The 18,965-nt window shown below is 39.3% G+C and overlaps 1 protein-coding gene across 4 annotated transcripts in view; it reads left to right on the forward strand.

Annotated features, from left to right (window-relative positions):
* The window catches only part of gria1a (glutamate receptor, ionotropic, AMPA 1a), a 68,925-nt gene that overhangs the window by 37,413 nt on the left and 12,547 nt on the right, over positions 1-18,965 (forward strand). For all 4 annotated transcript variants that reach the window (XM_020593653.1, XM_020593666.1, XM_020593646.1 and 1 more), the window contains exons 12-13: positions 16,171-16,369; positions 16,913-17,160. In XM_020593653.1, coding sequence (XP_020449309.1) covers positions 16,171-16,369; positions 16,913-17,160 — 447 coding nt within the window. The remainder of the gene's footprint in view (positions 1-16,170; positions 16,370-16,912; positions 17,161-18,965) is intronic.

An 18,965-nucleotide genomic window follows, 5' to 3' on the forward strand; every position in this document is an offset into this window, starting at 1 on the left:
GTTTGTGTGGACAAAGTTAAAACGTAGTTCCAAAGAACACTGTTCATAGTAACACACTGTAATCCATGCATAACACATCCTCTATTGTACTGGGGATATCTATTAAACTAGAACTATCTGCATGACTAAATACAACTAGAGGCAGGTTAGAAAATGCTTTATTTTTTATTTGGGTGAGTCAACCCCTGCTTCATCTAAGCTGATTAATGACCAACAACAGGAGACATGTTGTGTTGCAATGCTCCTAGGTCTGAATGCAATTATCTGTTTACAGGGATGCTGCAGTTCAGTCAGCCTTCCCTGATTGAGAGGCTGGGGAGATAATAGCATTGTGCAATGCTTGATTTTTATCCTGCCTTCCATCTTGTGACATTTACAAAATTTCCACTTTGCTCTTATGTTGCACAAATATCATAAGGGGAAAATCTCTGCACCTACAGGCCTGCATGCTGCACCTAGGTGCTCAGCAGTAGACTACACAATGTAGTCAGTGGCGTTCTTTGCCCATGGGCCTTTACCTGACATTTACCATTTTCTGACTGTAAATTCCGCTGCAATCATGCATGATGAATGTTTGAACATTCTTCTCTTACAGACAGAAATGAACATGCAATAATGACTGAATTCTGTACGGAGACAAAATCAGCTTTTGCTGATTATCCCTGCAGTTTCTCTTACTGTATGCACACGCATGTTTATAGTGTGGACATTTATGTGTCTGATGCTGTTTGTGTGCATGACCACACATTGGTTCATGCATATTTGCACAATATTTGCATTTGTTTAGCATGGGGGATAGCAACCCCTGCTGATGCAAGACCCAAAGGACAAAAGAGATAAGGTTGAGTTTTATCTGCCTGGTTACAGTAGCACCTTTGGTTTTAAGTATCTTATCTTATCATAAGTAACCCGCATTGAAATGAACACAGACATGTACTTGCACTTTGTACAGTAGTACATGTATATATTTTCATTTAAATAGGTTTTAGGTAGAACAGAAGACTTCATCATTGAGGGTGACAGCTTTAAAGGTTCAAATCCTCCAGGGACTTGAGTCAGATTTGTTCATTTCCTGACAGTGTCCTTTCAAGGTGACTGAGATTATAACCTTTTGTGCTGTTAATGAAACACTACTGGCAACATTGGAAAAAAGAAAAGAAAAGAAAAAAGAGAAAACACAAGTCGGTTAGCATGTGCAGCAGGCCATTGCGTAGTGATCAGCATGGTGGAGTCTGCTTGGTGTCTTAAAAACCAACACAGTGAATGTTTCACCCCACTGAATACTGGCCTGAAGCAAACATCTTCCCCTTGAAAATTTAGGTGACCTAGTTGCTCAAGTTAGCACAGCACATATTCACACACGGAGGTGCATGTTGATGTATCTCCTAAAGCGTCGAGTTACTGTGCTAGATTTAAAAGGACATGTAATATTATTTCTTTCTTTTTTTGTGTGATATGAAAGCAAAGCTCATATTTTGAGTTGTCGGGTTTTCACATCAACACATTGTACCATTTTGTTGGACTACTGGGATTTGAGAGAATTACTTTTTAATCCACAAAGGCTTTAGCAAGAGCATTTCTGTTCTTTGTGTTCATTCGATTGCACTATCATTTAATTTTTTTTTTGGCTAGGCTTTATACACACTATAACAGCTTCCCAGTATGTATACAAATGATTATTTGTAATGTACATAAAATCCACAAAATCAGGATTAACACTATAAACTAGTCATTTTTGAATGACTAGAATGAAGTGTTTTTGTCAAGTCAGAGCAGAATTCAAGCAGAATTCTTTCTCTCTTTGGTAATTTCCTCTTTCTGTCTTCTTTTTACAGGTGTCATATTTTACTGTGAAGTTTCAAATAGTGTGAAAGTACAGAAAGGCACAAGTTAACAAATATTACTTAAGTTGTTTTTACACCAACACAACACAACTATGTATTGATCAGTGACCCTTCCCTCTAAAGCTTGATTTACGGTTCTAAGTTGAATCTACACTGTAGGTATGACTTAAGTAACGTGTATCCACGTTCCCTTGTACTGTCTGTGCGGCACAGGTCTAGGGAGCCTGGTGGGATAACGATGCACAGACATACTGTAGCTCATCTTTGTGCAGACACACAGGTTTGTACATACATCCTGCTCCTTTTAGTTCCACCTGTGAGCACATGTGTCTGTCTAAAGCTTGATTTATGGTTCTGGATTAAATCTATGCTATACTTACAGTTTAGGTAAATTGTAGTCTTTTACACTGACATGCACCTCTCCAGAAATGTAACTATACATCGTTGCAATGCAGACCTCAACAGCTGTGATTGGTTGCATTGCATTTCTTCATTCATGTCTCTCAGTGGTGGGACGAGCATCAGTTTGGTTCAATGGCCGTACAACATCCATTACTTTTATCTCCAACATGATCCACTCAGTTTCAGCCGCCATTGTTAGTAAGAAACGTAACATTGTGACATAGAAATGCCACCGCCAACTAGTGTTTTAGTGGTGTAATTGCAGGGCAGCACACACACCAGCAAGTATAAGTGTTCGCAACAGCATAAGCCACTTGAATAGCACACATTGTAGGCTCTGTGTAGATTCAACACAGAAACACAAATCAAGCTTAAGGGGACAAGTGGATCCAAACCATGCCAGCGAAATGCCTCCCACAGATTAGCAGAGCCATCAAATGCCCTCGCTGTAAACATTTTATTCATGTATGTGAGTAAAAGCCAGAGTTGGCGAGGGGGAAAACTTTTTTTGGGAGCACACTGACTGAGTTCTTTGGGTTCTCCTTTTGTAAGGGCTGGGAGCATTTTATTAGTATTGGAAGAGACCAGTCAGTGAGTCTAGTAGATCAGAAAATAAGGTTTTGGTGCTTTTGTCACCTCCACTCTCTGTGTGCCTATGTTTGACTGAGGCAGGGTTCAGCTCCTCCCCACAAGGAGTGGACAGCAGCGGATTAAGTGAAGCCTCACTTAAGGTAACAATGCCCACAGTAAGCTGGTTACTGCATGTGCAGTAAAACTTCTGTGAGTAAAAAACCAATAAGAGGAATTTATCAAAACAGCCACTAAACAAGCATAACTTTACAGGGAAGCAATAATTTCAGCATTGTCCACAATTTATCATCCACTGCCAATGTGTCTTAACCATAGCCAGAGTGTTAGGCTAATAGTTACTATAATAGCTAACTGTTTAGATGGGCCTATGTCATGGTGATTAGCCCAGCGATGCAGACTGCACGGTCGTTAGCCCTGTCTCCCAGAAATAGCCAGGAGACAGCTGTGCACTACACCAGTGGTAGTATTGAGCAAATTGCCGCTTGGCGCATCATAACGAGGGGAAGATGCCAAATAGGCCACCCTAGGGACAAGCCACACAAAGGTGGGATTTGTGCTTTATTAGAAGTGTTATCAAATATTGAGGTCTACTTTTATGAAAGAAAAGACTTCAAGGGCAGTGACAAAGTGGTTGGTTTTGCATATGGACATTCGGTTTGTTTACCCATCTCCATTAAATGCATAGTTTAATGCACAGTTGTCTCCTGCCAGTTCCTGGGAGATAACTGGCGGGGCTACGCGACCATTGTCTCCCCCATGTCTGCCTCCCTCCACTAACTACAGTCGAAACTCACTTCATTCATGCATGTTCACCATTCATTTTTACAAACACTGATACGGCAGTACTAATGCTATTTAAAAAAACAAACAAACAACAACAAAAAAAAAAACCGTGCTCCTAAATTTTCATCGGTGCCAATAAAAATAAATGTAAGCATTGAGCCCTGCTGTAGAGTAGTTCAGGCATTCAAGTTTTAATTTGTCACCCATCTGTAGGCAGGTAGGTAGCATGTTCAGTCTTATCAAGCTAAACAGTAGGTGAGATTAGTTTATTTGTCTGTACTGTGAGTATCTAGACCTGTGGCTAATTAATTGGTAGAACTTGAGTTTTAGCTAACAGGAGCTACCCAACTTAATAAGGTGGAAGTTGTTGAGCTCCCTAATAAAAGCAAAGGGCATGTGATTGGCTGAAAGGTAAGGAAGTGCCTTGTGACAGCACCACTGTAGAATGTGGATACCCGAAACTGAGCCTGACAGGACCCATCAGTGTCTAAGGGTTCAGGTGGGTTTCGGACAGAAATTTAGAAATGAGGTTCAGGTCTGGGTTGGGTTCAGACATGTACTGTAAGTCAAACTTTAGGCTAGACAGCTGGAGTACTCATAATGTGTCTGCTTCGTACTGTATAATGATGAGGGGAAAAACACCGTACAAACTGAACTGCTTCGGACTCGGATCATTTTTCTACTTTAAGCTTGTCACGTCTGGTTTCAGATGACACATTCTTGGGCATGAGTCAGGTTTGAATAGATCCATGCACTACACCACTGACATGAAAAGTGAGATTAATTAAAAAAGATACATTCCAAAACAAAAGCATCATTTTGAAATAAATGAAATTTGACATGACAAATGGAACTTTAATAAAATAAAATTTCAATAAAAAAAAAAATACACATAGTCATAAAATTCAACAAAAAATCATTTGTGGTCTGTTTACATATTGTACATGTTAGTCGCATTGATAGTTTATCTGAGTTGACTTGAACAAAAACAAGTGAAGAATTTTGTTTCTGAACTTGCTATCATTCTTGAGCAGTTGTTTACAACCAACTCATCACTGTGCTTTTATCATTAATAGGTGAGAACAAAATGTTCTAGATGTGGATTCAGCTCTGCAGTAGGCAGCTCCAAGCCCTTCATTCTTTAAGCTTCTCCATTTAATCAGAGACAAAAGGCCAAGGAACAACACTCCTGATCCACTCTGTTCTGGATTAATCAGCAGGCGTGTCTAATTTCCCTTTCTGTCTATCTGTATGCGTGTCTGTGTGTGTGTACGCCGATTCTATTATAAGCAAGCACTTATTGCCATTTGCTTTGTCTGCTGTCTAACAGTATTTGATTGGACCAGTCTAAAGGTATCTCTGCACTAAGGTTTACAGGCAGGTGTGTGTTTATTTAGTGTCTTTACAGGCTTTTAGGCCTGCAGTCATACACTGATGTGATGCATTAATGTGCACAGTGCATAAGTGTGTGTGCTTTAGCCAATCTGCTCCCCTTGATGTTTATTCTTTGTGAGACCTTGTTTACTGTGCTCTTTCGAAATGTCACCACTGTCAGTCAGGCCCTCCCATACGCCCCAGTCCATGCCCTCCCTGTGGTTATCTCTGCAGACAGGTGGACTCTGAGAGTGACCCCCTCTCACTCCTCACCCCCACACATACACCAGTCCATACTTCCACCAATTTGCTTCATCTCCCATCACCTCTTTGCAGTCTTCCTCTCCTTTCTCCTGCTCTGCCTTCTATCCTGTACAATTCTCTGCATCTTCCTCAGGCAATCATGTGTAGCAGTTTGTCCTCTCATCTCATGGATTCACTCATGCTTTGAAACACCTCCATGTGCAAAACAGCTGCATCACACAACATAACAACCACAAACTGTAAGATCTGAGAGTGTGAGTCTTTTTCACAGCAGTAACGGTATGTGCTACAGTATTTATTTGCTCTGTGGAGGAGTATAATACTCAGAATCAGAATTTCTTAGAATATCTGGTGACATGTTCAAATGCCTTCAAATTGTCGGGCCTTTCAAGATTTAAAGATGAAGGTCATTTTTGCAGCTCAGTCGATTCATATGAATATTTTTAGTTTATTCTCCAAAAACAAATGGAACCATTGCATGTGGATGCACCAGTGGAATGCTTTTACTATGAAGTAGATGCAGGACAAGAGCTGGTAAAAATCTGGATTTGAGTGTTTTTCAGCTCGTTCAGTAACACTGCAAAGAGCCAGTAGTCTTTGTATGTTTTTATAGCACCAACATAACATAGGAAATGGGATTAAGTTTACAAAACTGGTGTATTTGTTAGCTGGAGGCAAGCGCAGTAATAAAAGTGTAGAAAAAGCAGAAGCATATGCATTCAGTAGGACTTTTATCTTACCTGACCTTGTGGATTTTTGACTTGGTTCTCAATTTCCGTATGAAGCTTGTCGGGCGGGAGCTCTTAGCTGGAAGAAAAATCGAGTTAAGGGCGTGGGTTCATGTTGTTCCTTCAGTGAAAGTATTTTGAGATGTTTATGTCTGAATCTGTCTGTGTGTACATACTGTGTGTACATACTGTGTGTGTGTGTGTGTGAACTGCATGACCCTGTGGACTTGTCTCCTTTCCTCAGTGCCTGTATTGCTCTTATTACATGACTATAGACTGAAATAAATCAGCTCTGTCACTCACAGTCTGCCTGCCATAACAGCAATTTCTCAGCCTGGCGGTCAGAATCATTCAATAATGGACTGTGTATGTGGCATATTATGGTAACCAAGGGAGGGTCAGTATTTCCCAAACTTAAGATTTTTTTGTTATACAGTGATGCTTGTGTCCTCTTCTTTAAGCTCTAGATGGGAGAAGGCAGAAACACTGTAACCTTACATGAGAAATGCTTAAGAATTCTGTCAGCCAAACAGTTGCTGCTCATTTGTAGCTTAGCGACCATAACTAGCCACAGGCCTGTCAAGCATCGCATTAAACATGTTGAAACAGAGTGGGCTCTAACATAAGCTGTAATCATTAGCATGTCCGCCTAACTAGCTTATACCTACAGTAATAACTGCACATTACTTCCAAGGCCAAGCATGTCATTAACTTAACTGCTATGTTCTTCTAAATAAGATGAATTTTACACTCTAGCAACAACCAAGGTTACCATAGCACCCCAATTAAAAGTGACAAAAGCTCTTATGCTGTAACATTAAAAGCAAAGCTTTTAGTTTGAAAATCCAGCTGTAAGCCATCAAATTGGATTATGTTAGAACAAACTTATATAATAGTCTGATCTTACATTTTTCTTTATCATATTTGCTGTATAATATTTGGACTAAGTAGTTCAACATTGTAATACAAGAACAATGTTGCTTCTTTATTCTCATGTCTTCTACTGTACATGCATCATCCTCCTGAGGTTGTTGCTTACCACCTGTTAGTTTTAGCCTCAACACAAATATATGTATGGCCATCAAGTGTATAAAACCCCTTTACAAGATTGTTGTTTCAAAAGAAGTCAGTGGAAAGTAATAAAAAGTCGGATGAAGACGGTGTTCTCACCCAACTCATGATGCTAACACTGATAAAATCAACTAATAACTGTTGTTTTAAAGAACCAATGCAGGACCATACTGGTGGTTTAGCATATTTTAGCCCATTGACTAAATTAGATTTTCCATACTACATTACTGCTTGCCAAAAACTCACCAAAACATGCATTTTGAGATTGATATTTAATCATTTTTATTTCTTTTGTCAAAGCTATTCTGAACAGACTGTGATATTTCAGATGTCAGAAAGTCTTGAACACCCCATCATGGAGAGCTTTCAAAATGGTCCCTGTTGGCAGCTGCATTAGCACAGGATGATAATGGAACTGACAAATAATGAAAAACAACAAAATGGTCAGTGTTGGAGATTTACCTTTGTCAAGCAGGTTTTCCATCCTCTTCAGCTCCATGTTACATGAACTGCAGCACATCTAAAAACGCTGACTCACTACAGTCGACCCTACATAACATATATACTGTAGTTAATGGACTAAAATAAGCAAAATCATACATGTTCTCTCCTAACACTTATCACTGCAGTTGATGCTCCCAATAATGCATATGTAGTGCGGCATTTCTGAGTTCATTAAATCATAAACATAATGTTGTCACGCATGTTGCATGATCACATGGTAGCAGTTGCTAATCGTGCCCTCAGAGAGGAACCAAGTGAATTCATGTGATTTAAGAAATTCATAGGGATGAATTAGCTATAATATAATGTTATTGTTGTTATTAATTGTCACTAACAACAAGAATTAAGAATGTGTTGCACAGCAGTAAGTTACATAATTGTGGAGCTGCTGTCAAAGCAGATGGGGAAGACTTGGTAGGAAGAAATGATTTATTCATAAAGAGATGGTTCAGTCAAGTTCACAGCATTGCTTATGTTTTATTTATCTGGAAAGGCAACTTTTGATCATACATGCATGCACACTGTCAGAAACTCATGAGCCACACTCATACGCGCACTTACGACCTCACAGGACCTCACTAGGCTATCACACTTTGTACACAGACAAAGAACCCATCTCCTCAGAAGCATATACTCTGACAAATCTGGAGTCACACAGAGGCACAAATATGTTTCTAGCTACAAAAACAGGTTTTTGCATTAATCAAGCTGTGAAACTAAATGAATGTCATTCCTGCAACTACTGTTATGAATTATACACCAGGCATGAGGCCACATGGGAAATCCGCCTGGACCAGAGTAAACATTGCTAATAGTTTGACTGGAAAGATGCACACTGTGATGTGATGCTAGGGGCTTATCTGTCAGGCCTGTGTCTGCTAGCAATAAGTTGAAAGGAGCCCTAATGAGTGCTTTTCCTCTATAATGGCAGTTCTATCCCACTATAAGGGTGGTTGCCCTTATAAAGAGAAAGACAGAGAGAGAGAGAGAGAGAGGAGGAGTGAGATGACTAAAGTCTCTCTCAGCTCAGCTGTACTCTTTGGAGTGCAGAGTGTGCTACCATGACAACCATAAAAAGTTGTTTTTTTTATTTTAGAGCAATGCAGCTTCTCATAAAGTGTCTCTGGCCTGCAAAACTGCACTTGAGAGCACCTGTATGTCACCTGTATGTTAGTGAACAACCAGATTGATTGCTAAATAAGTCCGTTTTCAAATGTGCGGATGTTGATTATCAGTGAACAGTTGTGATGTATCTGTGTTTGGATCCCTGTTTTCTTGCTGGAGTGACTAAGAAGCTGTGCATATGTGTGTGGGCGCATAACGAGCGCTCTCACAACTCACCAGCGCTGACTTATCTTAGGTCCCATGAGGCTAAGACAATATCCATGATATCATTCGGCAAACACGTGTACAGCCACAGATCCCATGATTATATCATATTACATCATATATCAGTCATATCGATTCTTCTGAAACAACACCTGGAATGGCTTGGAGCAAAGTTGTTTTATGTTCATGCTCCACTAATCAAACAAGCCATGTGTTAAAAAGCTGTCACTTAACTCAGCTGCGTCTTAATGAAACAAACAAGCACTGAACAATTACATAGCGTTTTGAATCATTGTGCTTACTGTCAGATTTTCTTGAATGAGTGCAATTACCAACTTTTTGTGTGGTTGCTGCAGGCTACTAGCAACATCATTATAATATTCTCCTTTCAGCTCAAAGGCATGGTAATACTGACCTTTTGATGTAGAGAGAGGTGGAGAGAGGGATGTTTTAATAAATCATTATTTTCTGTTCCATGCTTAAAGCTTGCATGTTAGTTTGGCCTTCAAGATGAAAGTACGCTCCGAAAATATACAGTCTAACAATAGTTAGTTCTGCAAAACAAAAGCACAAGCAGACAGTCACAGAGTTAACCTACCACTTTGCAACAACATTGGCCATATCTTATCTTCATGTCCTGAGAGCTTAATTTAGCCATAGCGAGACAGAAAGAGACAGAATGAAGTGATGAAAAGCAATAAAATCGCTCTGAGCATCAGAGAAGTACATTTTCTAAAAGTGTTTGCTGTTTTCTGTGGCTTAGTGGGCACTAAAAGCATCATGTGTTGCACATCAAACCAATTGGATGTGTCTGGTCCAAGCTTAGTTCAATTTTGGAGCCACAGCAGAGGACTAAATTTGTCCTTTTGCATGCAGTTTCAGAAACCCTAATGACTTATATGGGCGCAGGATTTTATAAAATGGTAAATGTATATATTAATACCTTACCCTGGGTTATTATCCTGACATGGACATGTAAAAAAAACACCCTGTAGAAATATACTTAATAATGTATATTTTTTACAGGCTGTTTTTTTCACCAAGGAGGCTACAGGGAGCCACGAGCTTAATATACGTTTTATCAGCTCATAACATTTACAAGCAGCAAAGGCATAGTCAAGGAAATGTTAATTAACAGAACCCTGATATAAATGAGATAATTAAAAGGGCTGTTAAGTCGACTGAGATGTATGGGCAAAATATGACTATAATTACCTTTTATTTTCTTTTTCCTTAGATACGCTTTGATACAATACATACACATAACTTAGACAGATGCCTTGAAAACTCTATAGTTAATGTTCCCAGAAATAACTAATGGAGGACCGGCAAGACAACATCCATTTATTCTCTTAGATTTGTTTTTGTTTGGCTGAACCCACAGAGAAGGTCATTGTGTCGCATTCTGTCCTCTGTGGTTTTGTGTTGATAAGTGGATGCTTTCTGGTGTGGTCTTTATAAATAATAATCTGGTGTCACCTAGTGAGTTGTGGTTGCTGAGGATGTTTCCTGCAATTCACCACAGCAGTGGCTAATTAGTCAGCACATACTTGCCAACTCTAAAGGCTGTGATTACACTGACGTGTATACCACTCTGTCAACTGTATCTCTAGATTTAAATGCATCTATGCATGCTTTTTGCGTGCAGGCTCCACTGTCAGCTCTCATTTTGTCTTAAATATTGATTTGATCCAAATTCGCCTACAGAAAATGTTTTGTATGTGAGAGCATAAAGGAATTTCAGCCTACTCTACGTTAGAGATACTATATTATAGTGTAAAAGAAATTGCACACTGTTTAATTCCTTGGCTGAGCTCATGTGAATATCAGATTATGCTACTGACATGAGATCAGACAGTGAATAGTTAATTATCAATTCCAATTTGAATACATCATCAATATTAATTATTAGTTGATAATAAAAGTTTCATTTATGTCCAGCACATCATATTTCATATTATTTGCAAATGTCTTCCATCTTTTTTTAATCATAGCCTTGAAATTAAATTGTATTTAGATGTAAAGACTCTAGGTAGCAAGAAAATTTTACAAGTGGGTTTAATTTTGTGTTTGTATTCTAGAGAATAAAATAATGAATTACGGATGCCAGAATGTATGACCTAAAGTTCTGATGCAATTGCAAAACACACATCAGATTTCATTCTCAGTTTATTACTTCTCTCATGTCAGTGATTTATATATTTTAATAACAGCCAACATGGTGTTCAATAATTTTATCTAAAAATCACCACGAGTGCCAGTGCCAACCAGAATTACTGGGACTGGCTGCACCTACAGTTGTCTTGTGAATTTATAAAAAGCAAAAATAAATAAATAAGTAAAATTGTGTAACGGAAAACTTCTTTTCCATCCTTGATTTGGCTTAGAATCACACCATAATTAGAGGCCATTTTCTTTCTCATTTAAACCTCTGTAATTTCTAGTCCATTCTAATGTGGCCATTACTGCCTCATTTTTTACACTTGCTTAAGTCATTAGTCATTAATAATTACCATATCGTAGGGAGAAGGCCAACCAGGGGGGATTCTGGGAGTTTAGTGCTACAGCGGATTCTTTGGGAGCTGTGAGTGGAGATCATATAGCAAAGAGATGAGGATATGGATTTGACTTTGAGAGGTGGTCCAGTTCTTTTTGCTTTCCATCATGAATTACCATAAATGTGGAGAAGTGTTGGACTTTGTGGAATTCACTGAAATAAAGTATAAATAATAATCTTTAAATATAGTTTGAGCCATTGCTGTAGCCTGCTATAAAAACAAACACATATACTCAATCATACGTTTATGAAAAGTGCTGTACAAGCAGAACATAAATGTTTATTTTGTGCAGTTGTGTTAAATTAAGAAGACTGAGATGATCATTTATTCACCCTGATGCTGAATCAGTGTGTATAGTATGTGTAAAGTACTCAGTCCTTTCAGTTTAATTTGTGACATTTTTTAACATAAATGATTTTTTTTTTGGTTTGCAGGCTTGTGAACTTAGGTTCAGTTCAGTCATGTGGTTGGTCCTCATCAGTCATGCGATGCGACATCACCGTGGCATCGCTGTAACTTCAGATGAGGGCAGTTTAAATAGGAGCTGTGGCCCTTCGGCTTCAGATCTCTCTCACGAGGAGATGGTTGGGCAGCTTTGAGGAAAGGGAAGAAAGTATCATCAGCATATTAGCATATGGTGGCACACTTTTTGTTGTTTTTCTGAGGGGAGTGTGTTTTTATTGTTGTTGCCTTTCAGCTGCCTCAGTTCAGGGGGAATCCTACTCAAAGCTACTGATCTCAGCCTGATCAGGGGCTATATCAACACACCGACACAGTGTTGGTTAAATACCTGGATTCATTAAGGCTACTATAATTAATATTTTAAATGACTGCATGTGAAATCACTCACCCATCACAACAAACCCACAAAGAATTATCACCTGACTCAATGCTCAATGAGCATTTCTGCTCATTGTTTCCATTTTACTGCCTGCAGTTTTACTGTTTGGGTTTGGTCTTACTTTGGAGTGTTCAGTTTTCTCAATTGCTCTGTGTGTGCTGGAAATGTAAATAAGACTCAGCTGGCACTTTTTCAGTATCAACCTTTTGAGGTGATAACATGCCAAGGTTGCTACTGTCATCAAGTGGCCAAAATATAAATGAGGTGTGAGGGGAAGGTCGCACTCTGTATCAGCAAGGTCATATGTTATGCTGTTCGACCAGTTGAAAAGTATTTATCCTTGTTCTGAACAGCCATACTCCAAGGAGGTGTAACAACAGCTGCATAGAGTGAGAAGAGATGCCGCGAATCATTTGCATATTCTTGTTCACATGAAAAGTGCCACACATATTGTGCAGCAAAATGACAAAATAGTACTGCAGCATATTTTTCTCACCTCTTATGTGAATATCAGGCCATCAGATTCATGGAGCAAAGGAACGATCTGACCAAATAAGACATGATATGTAGTTTATGCTAAACAAATTAGACCCAGGATGTTTGTATACAAAGTTAAACCAATATTAGAGTTACAGTAGCTGTTATCTTTTAGCTTCTCAACTTTGTAAGTCATCTGGTGGAGTGTTCTAAAGTACCCCAAGTGAACAAAGTCACATAATGGAGGCGGGGCCAAACCATGTACAGTAAAACCTTTCCACAGGACACAGTTTTAAATGTCACCTAACATTTTCAAAGCTCCAGTACCCTACAGTGGTGACACTGAATTGGGTTTTTAATCTAAGTTGAAGGTTTGCTTGTAGAAGGGCTCGAGTGGTTTATTGATTGTTTCTCCAGCCTGCCCCCAGCATGTAATACAATGGGACATGTGGGGATTTGGATCCATTATTATGTGCCAAGTTATTTAAGACACAAGCCACTGTGTTGTGCTTTCCATGGTAGTTTTTTTTAGCTGTTAGCTCAGCTGCTGCTGCATGTGTGTATACAACAAGACTTCTCTTTCTTTTCACAGCGTGTCTTTGACTTCCACATCTCAAATGTGTAATTATTTTTATCCTGTCTTACCTATAATTGTTAAATGTTAAATACATATTCATTCAGAAAGGGATTTGAATGTGCTCGAGTTTTATCAATCAGTTGATTTTTTTTTTTTTTTTTACTCTAGTATTTATTCTATAAACTCTCCTATGACAGTTCCACCTTTCCGGAGCCCAGAGTGTTATCTTGACATTTTATTCTGATTCCAAGTTTAGTTTGGGAAAAAAAAGAAAAAGATTTACAAGCTTCAACTCTTCAGCTTCTTGTTAAAGTCCAATTATCAAAAAGTTGTTTCAGCACTAATGATGTGCAAATGCAGTTCTATTGTATTTATATACATCACTGATGCTGAGCTACTACTTTTGCAGCCCCTATTACAATGACTTTTCTTAGTAATCTAATAAAACAGGTAGAGTGAATAATTGATTAATCATAGCTTTAACAAGGCTATGAAATTACAGTGCTACTTGGAAGATTTCCCTCACTGTAGAGTAAGAAGACACCTTAGTTAATGTTTTACTGAGGCACCATGTATAGTGTATGAGGAGAAAGGAGGCTCGAAGGAAGCCAGTTCAAAGGGAAACAAACAGAGACAAACAGGTCTGTGTTTGCCAGTCATTCTGCTTTACTAGGGAGGAGGACTGCTGCAGGAGAATCAACACACACCCACACACAGACACAAGCATCTCTCTCTCTCTCTCTCTCTCTGCCACACACACATCACACACAGTCCCTTTCTTTCTCCTCATCCCAGTCACAGTCAGTGGTGACTTAGTTGTTCACAATCACACACACAAACTTACACTGTACTCAGAAAAGAAGTGTCTCCATTTTTCCAGCTGTGTGTGTGTGTGTGTTCTTGTACGTGCTATATAGTGAGGACCAAAAACTTTTTTTTTTTTCCACAGAGTGTGGACATTTGTGGAAAGTGAGGACATTTTGCTCGGACAAACCATCTTTTTGAGGGGTCAGGTTCGAGTTAGGTGTTTAGCTCTGATGGTTAAGGTTAGGGGTAAGGGGCTAGGGAATGCATTGTGTCAAAGAGTGTCTTTACAAAGCTAGAAGTACAAGTGTGCGTGTGTGTGCGTGTGCATACTTGAATTTTTCAGTGTCAGTGGCAAGGTGTAGGCCGTTATATTGGTCCAAAACAAAAGCCTGTCAGCTCCCCCAGCACATGAAGAGACAGGCGGGGATGTAAAGTGGATGGAGAGGGGAGGAAAAAGAAAAGAGAGAGAGAGAGAGAAAAAGAAGGAAAAGGGCGATTGAAGGAGAAGGATTAGACAGCTGTTTACTGCCATCTCAGGAGGCCAGCAGCAGTCAAAGCTAAGGAGTTTGTCAGCCTCTGGTGGTACTATCCAGTTTACGTTCACCTCTGCCATTTTCCCTCTCTGTCTCGCTTCTATTGTTGTTTCAGCACATTTCACTCAATCAATCCAGTCATAGGGCATTTCTTTGTTTGCCAAGTTGTTCCTCTTTTCACAGAAGTCTAAGCAAGAGGACTGAGTAGTAATGAGGTGCAATTCAAACAGCAATGTAGTGCAGTCAGTAATGTAATAGTTATTGTGATTAGTGGTTTTTTTCCAGACATGTTTACATTGAAAAGACACCTGTGCTGTTTGTCTATATGAATTTTGCCTGATTACAGTCCAAAGATGAATTGCTGCAAATAACTGTAACTGATTGACATTGTGCAGAATGTTTGGTTCTGTAACTGTAGAGAGCCAAAATTATCGCTTCTGACATAGGAGAGTCAATTGCTCGCCTGTGAATGATTTACTGCAGTATTAAACATTCACTGAGGTATTTGCATGTTGTTTTCTACAGCTTAACATTACCCACACCCATCTGTGCAGCGAGCAGTGAACAAGTCAAAATACACATACCCCGCAGACTGATGTTCAAAGGCTCAGCATCCATTCTGCGTTTGCTCTTCACTCACTCTCCGACTGCTCTTTCATCATCCACCCGTCATCTGAAAAGCATCTTAAGTGATTATGTTTTAGCTTTTTTTTCTCTCTCTCCATACTTAATCTCACTTTCACGTCCATACTCTATTTGGATTGACGGCACAAAGGTGAATCATGAAAGACTTTTTTTTTGTTTCAGATTTGTGTCATTTTCATTGCGTAAGCTCCCTCACTCTGTGCCTCCACACTTGTCGAGTACCTGAAATGTAACGCAACATGATTTTTGCTTTTGCTGCTCAAGTTGGCTTCTCTTGGGGTGCAGGGAGGAAAGACGGGGATTTGAGTTAAGGGATTTTCTTCTGAAATCATCCTTTTGTTTCGCTTTTTTTTAAAAAGCGCAATTAAAGCAGTGGCTAAGTGTTCTCTTCTGCCTTTTAAACCCCGACAATTAATGTGCGTGGTTCATGAAGCATATTGGCAACTTTCCTAAAATGAGATTAATTTGGCAGACAAGAAGCTGAGTGGGCTTTTGTGGTAATGATTATCCTTTCACAGCACATTGGGCTATACTCTCATAGCCTGGTGGAACGGAGAGCATTTGATTATGTGCGATGCAATGTAGGTCATTTGGATGGAGTGAACATCGCAATGTTTTCAGATTGCATTTCATGATTGTGTGCAAAATTGGCCAGGAAGAAAAAGGCTGATGCTATTTATTGCCTAAGTCATCACATTAGCATATACAGTAATTGGTTTTGCTGGTAAAATGGCACCACATTCATGAAGTGAAGATATATACAGCACACAGTCATGTAAACATACCATGTCTCTTATGTATCTATTATTGACCAACCAAACATCCTGTCCATCTGTTTTTAGATCTTTGTCAGGCCGCATTGTCGGAGGCGTGTGGTGGTTCTTCACCCTCATCATCATCTCATCCTATACTGCCAACTTAGCTGCCTTCCTGACAGTGGAGAGGATGGTGTCTCCTATAGAAAGTGCAGAGGATTTGGCAAAGCAGACGGAGATCGCCTATGGAACACTGGACGCCGGCTCCACCAAAGAATTCTTCAGGGTGAGAAACAAAGATCCAAACATTAACCTCATTGTCATATACATTATGTTGTGTTTCTTGATTACTCCATAATACAAGCCAGTATTTGTTTCTTCATTTGAATGCTTTTAATGTGAAACAACAGCAATTGGATCTTCAGTTTCCTTTACCGGTAACTTTATGCAAATCTACTACAGTGCTAGAAGAGTGACAAGTAAACATGAAGGCTGAAATCAATAAGATAAAGTTACAAACAATAATATTGCCTTACATGCATGTGTCATTTCCTGTGAATATCTCATGCGTTGAGTTCAGCATGGGAACGATGCACTCCGCCATCAACAATAAAAACTACTGGCAGATAATGACAGAAATAAAACCAGGGAATGGATATTATTGAAAACATTCTGACCATAAATAGCATCAAAAATGGGATTTGATTTAATGAAAAATATAAGGTGTATATCTTTAAGACATCACACAGCATACGAAGATGGATAATGACGTATTCACACTGACAGAGTCACCTCTGGCTTTGCATTTTTCTCTCATTTACGCTATCAGAGGTCTAAGATCGCTGTGTTTGAGAAAATGTGGTCCTACATGAAGGCCGCCGACCCGTCCGTGTTTGTCAAGACGACGGACGAGGGCGTAATGAGAGTCAGGAAGTCCAAGGGCAAGTATGCCTACCTGCTGGAGTCTACTATGAACGAGTACATAGAGCAGAGGAAACCCTGCGATACCATGAAGGTGGGAGGGAACCTGGACTCTAAAGGTTATGGCATCGCCACACCCAAGGGCTCCCCTCTCAGGTAAACCTCTGCTGCTGTAGGGTGGCTGGATAAAAGCCTCAAAGTGCTTTTATTGGTATTTGTGCATGAGCATCATTTGTCACCTGTTGATTTGTTCATTGAGCTCAGTTTTCCTCATGTATGAACATAGACTGCACATCAACTTGACCTGATTAGTTTGTCCTTTTGTGATATATCATGGATTTCAACTTATTTATGCACCCTTTTATCATACTAACACATCAGTCTTAGTATTTTGTTTAACATTGTTTCAGTGCATTTTGAGCAGACAAATAAGACATGCTATTGTTTTTACAATACTCCACCAAACCTTTTTCTTCTTTTGTTCATTGTTTGCATACATCACACATTTACAACTTGAACATGTTCATTTTTACTGTCTGCATACTGTATGTATATAACCAGCCAATACATATCTGACCTGTGAGCACTAGCAGAAGCACAAAGTAGGACTATGAGATGCCTGATCCTTTTCGAGCAACGGTTTTCCTGCTGCCTTTTAATTGCACTTTATGAGCATTTGTGGTGGCTGTCTTTATGTGGTTTACCTTGAACCTACAGAATCCCCTTAAATGCACAGACAAGCACACACAAAATATAAAAGTACATCTCACAAGCCAAAGGGCCCTTGAAGCAGGATCGTAGCTAGAAGGACCGCATCCCGTAAGGCTACTTTTCCTCTTATGCTAAGGCTCACAGTTCAATTTATATTTGCCACATTCAATGTGATAATTGATGTAATGAATGATAATTCATCCTGGATGTACTTCTGCCAATGATGTGCAAGAGCAGCAGCTGTCATTTCACATTACATTACCACCTTACCCAACTTCCCATTCATAATTCTCCTGCAACTACAGAGAGAGCGCAGAAGCTGGCGGCATCTGAAGCTTTTAATCTAACTCTAACATACTTCATTCATTTTAATGAAAGGAGCCATATGGGGAGATTTCATTCAAAGTCCCTGAGGATTTATTCGAGGTTCCACCTTGGTTGGCAGCCAAAGGTCAGAACACACTGACTAGAAATGTTTCCTATGCCTTACTTAGAGGCTGCTTTTAAAATTTATTTTCATTTTACATTTCATTTATTTTCAAATTACATTTCATATTGCAAGAAAGTGCTGTATTAACGATAAGGGAAATTGCAAAATGAATGTCATCAGATTGGTCCAAAGCTACAATGTAGTAGTCTGAGGTGGTGTTGACCTGCCGAGGATGGCCCCCATTATCTTCCTCTCTCTGTCTTAATTATTAACCAGGTGACATCTGTTTTTCTCAGGTTACCACTCTGGCCATTCACAGACGTCTGATACCGAGTTTCATTAACAGATAACAAATATTCATGATTGTGTTGTATCAAATGATGGACATTCTGAAGGATTCAAATATGTTTATGACTGAAGTAGAAATTGGCTAATTGTGCTGTTCACCAGGATCAGACATGCATGAATGTCCAGTGAATCCAAAGGGTTGACTTCAATTATACCTGCACTGCAGTTTGTAAAGCAGCCACATATTAAGGATGCCCCAGTCCAGCTTCCTCTCTAGATAATGAGTCCGACATCAGAAACTCCTGGTATCTTCAGATCTGATTAGATTCTGATGAAATTTTTGCACAGACATTTATGAGCACCGCCTGTAGGTCAAAGTTTCACTTATCCTGTGAAAGTGCATCAGTCTCGGATGTACTTCATGAACTTTAGTACTGACATGCTAAACTATGGTAGCGAACATGGTAAACATTGCTGCTAAACATTAGCATGTTAGCATTGTCATATGACCGTGTCAGTATGCGGACGTAGT

This window comes from Monopterus albus, unplaced genomic scaffold (genome assembly GCF_001952655.1).
Source record: "Monopterus albus unplaced genomic scaffold, M_albus_1.0 scaffold2.1, whole genome shotgun sequence".
NCBI lineage: Eukaryota > Metazoa > Chordata > Actinopteri > Synbranchiformes > Synbranchidae > Monopterus > Monopterus albus.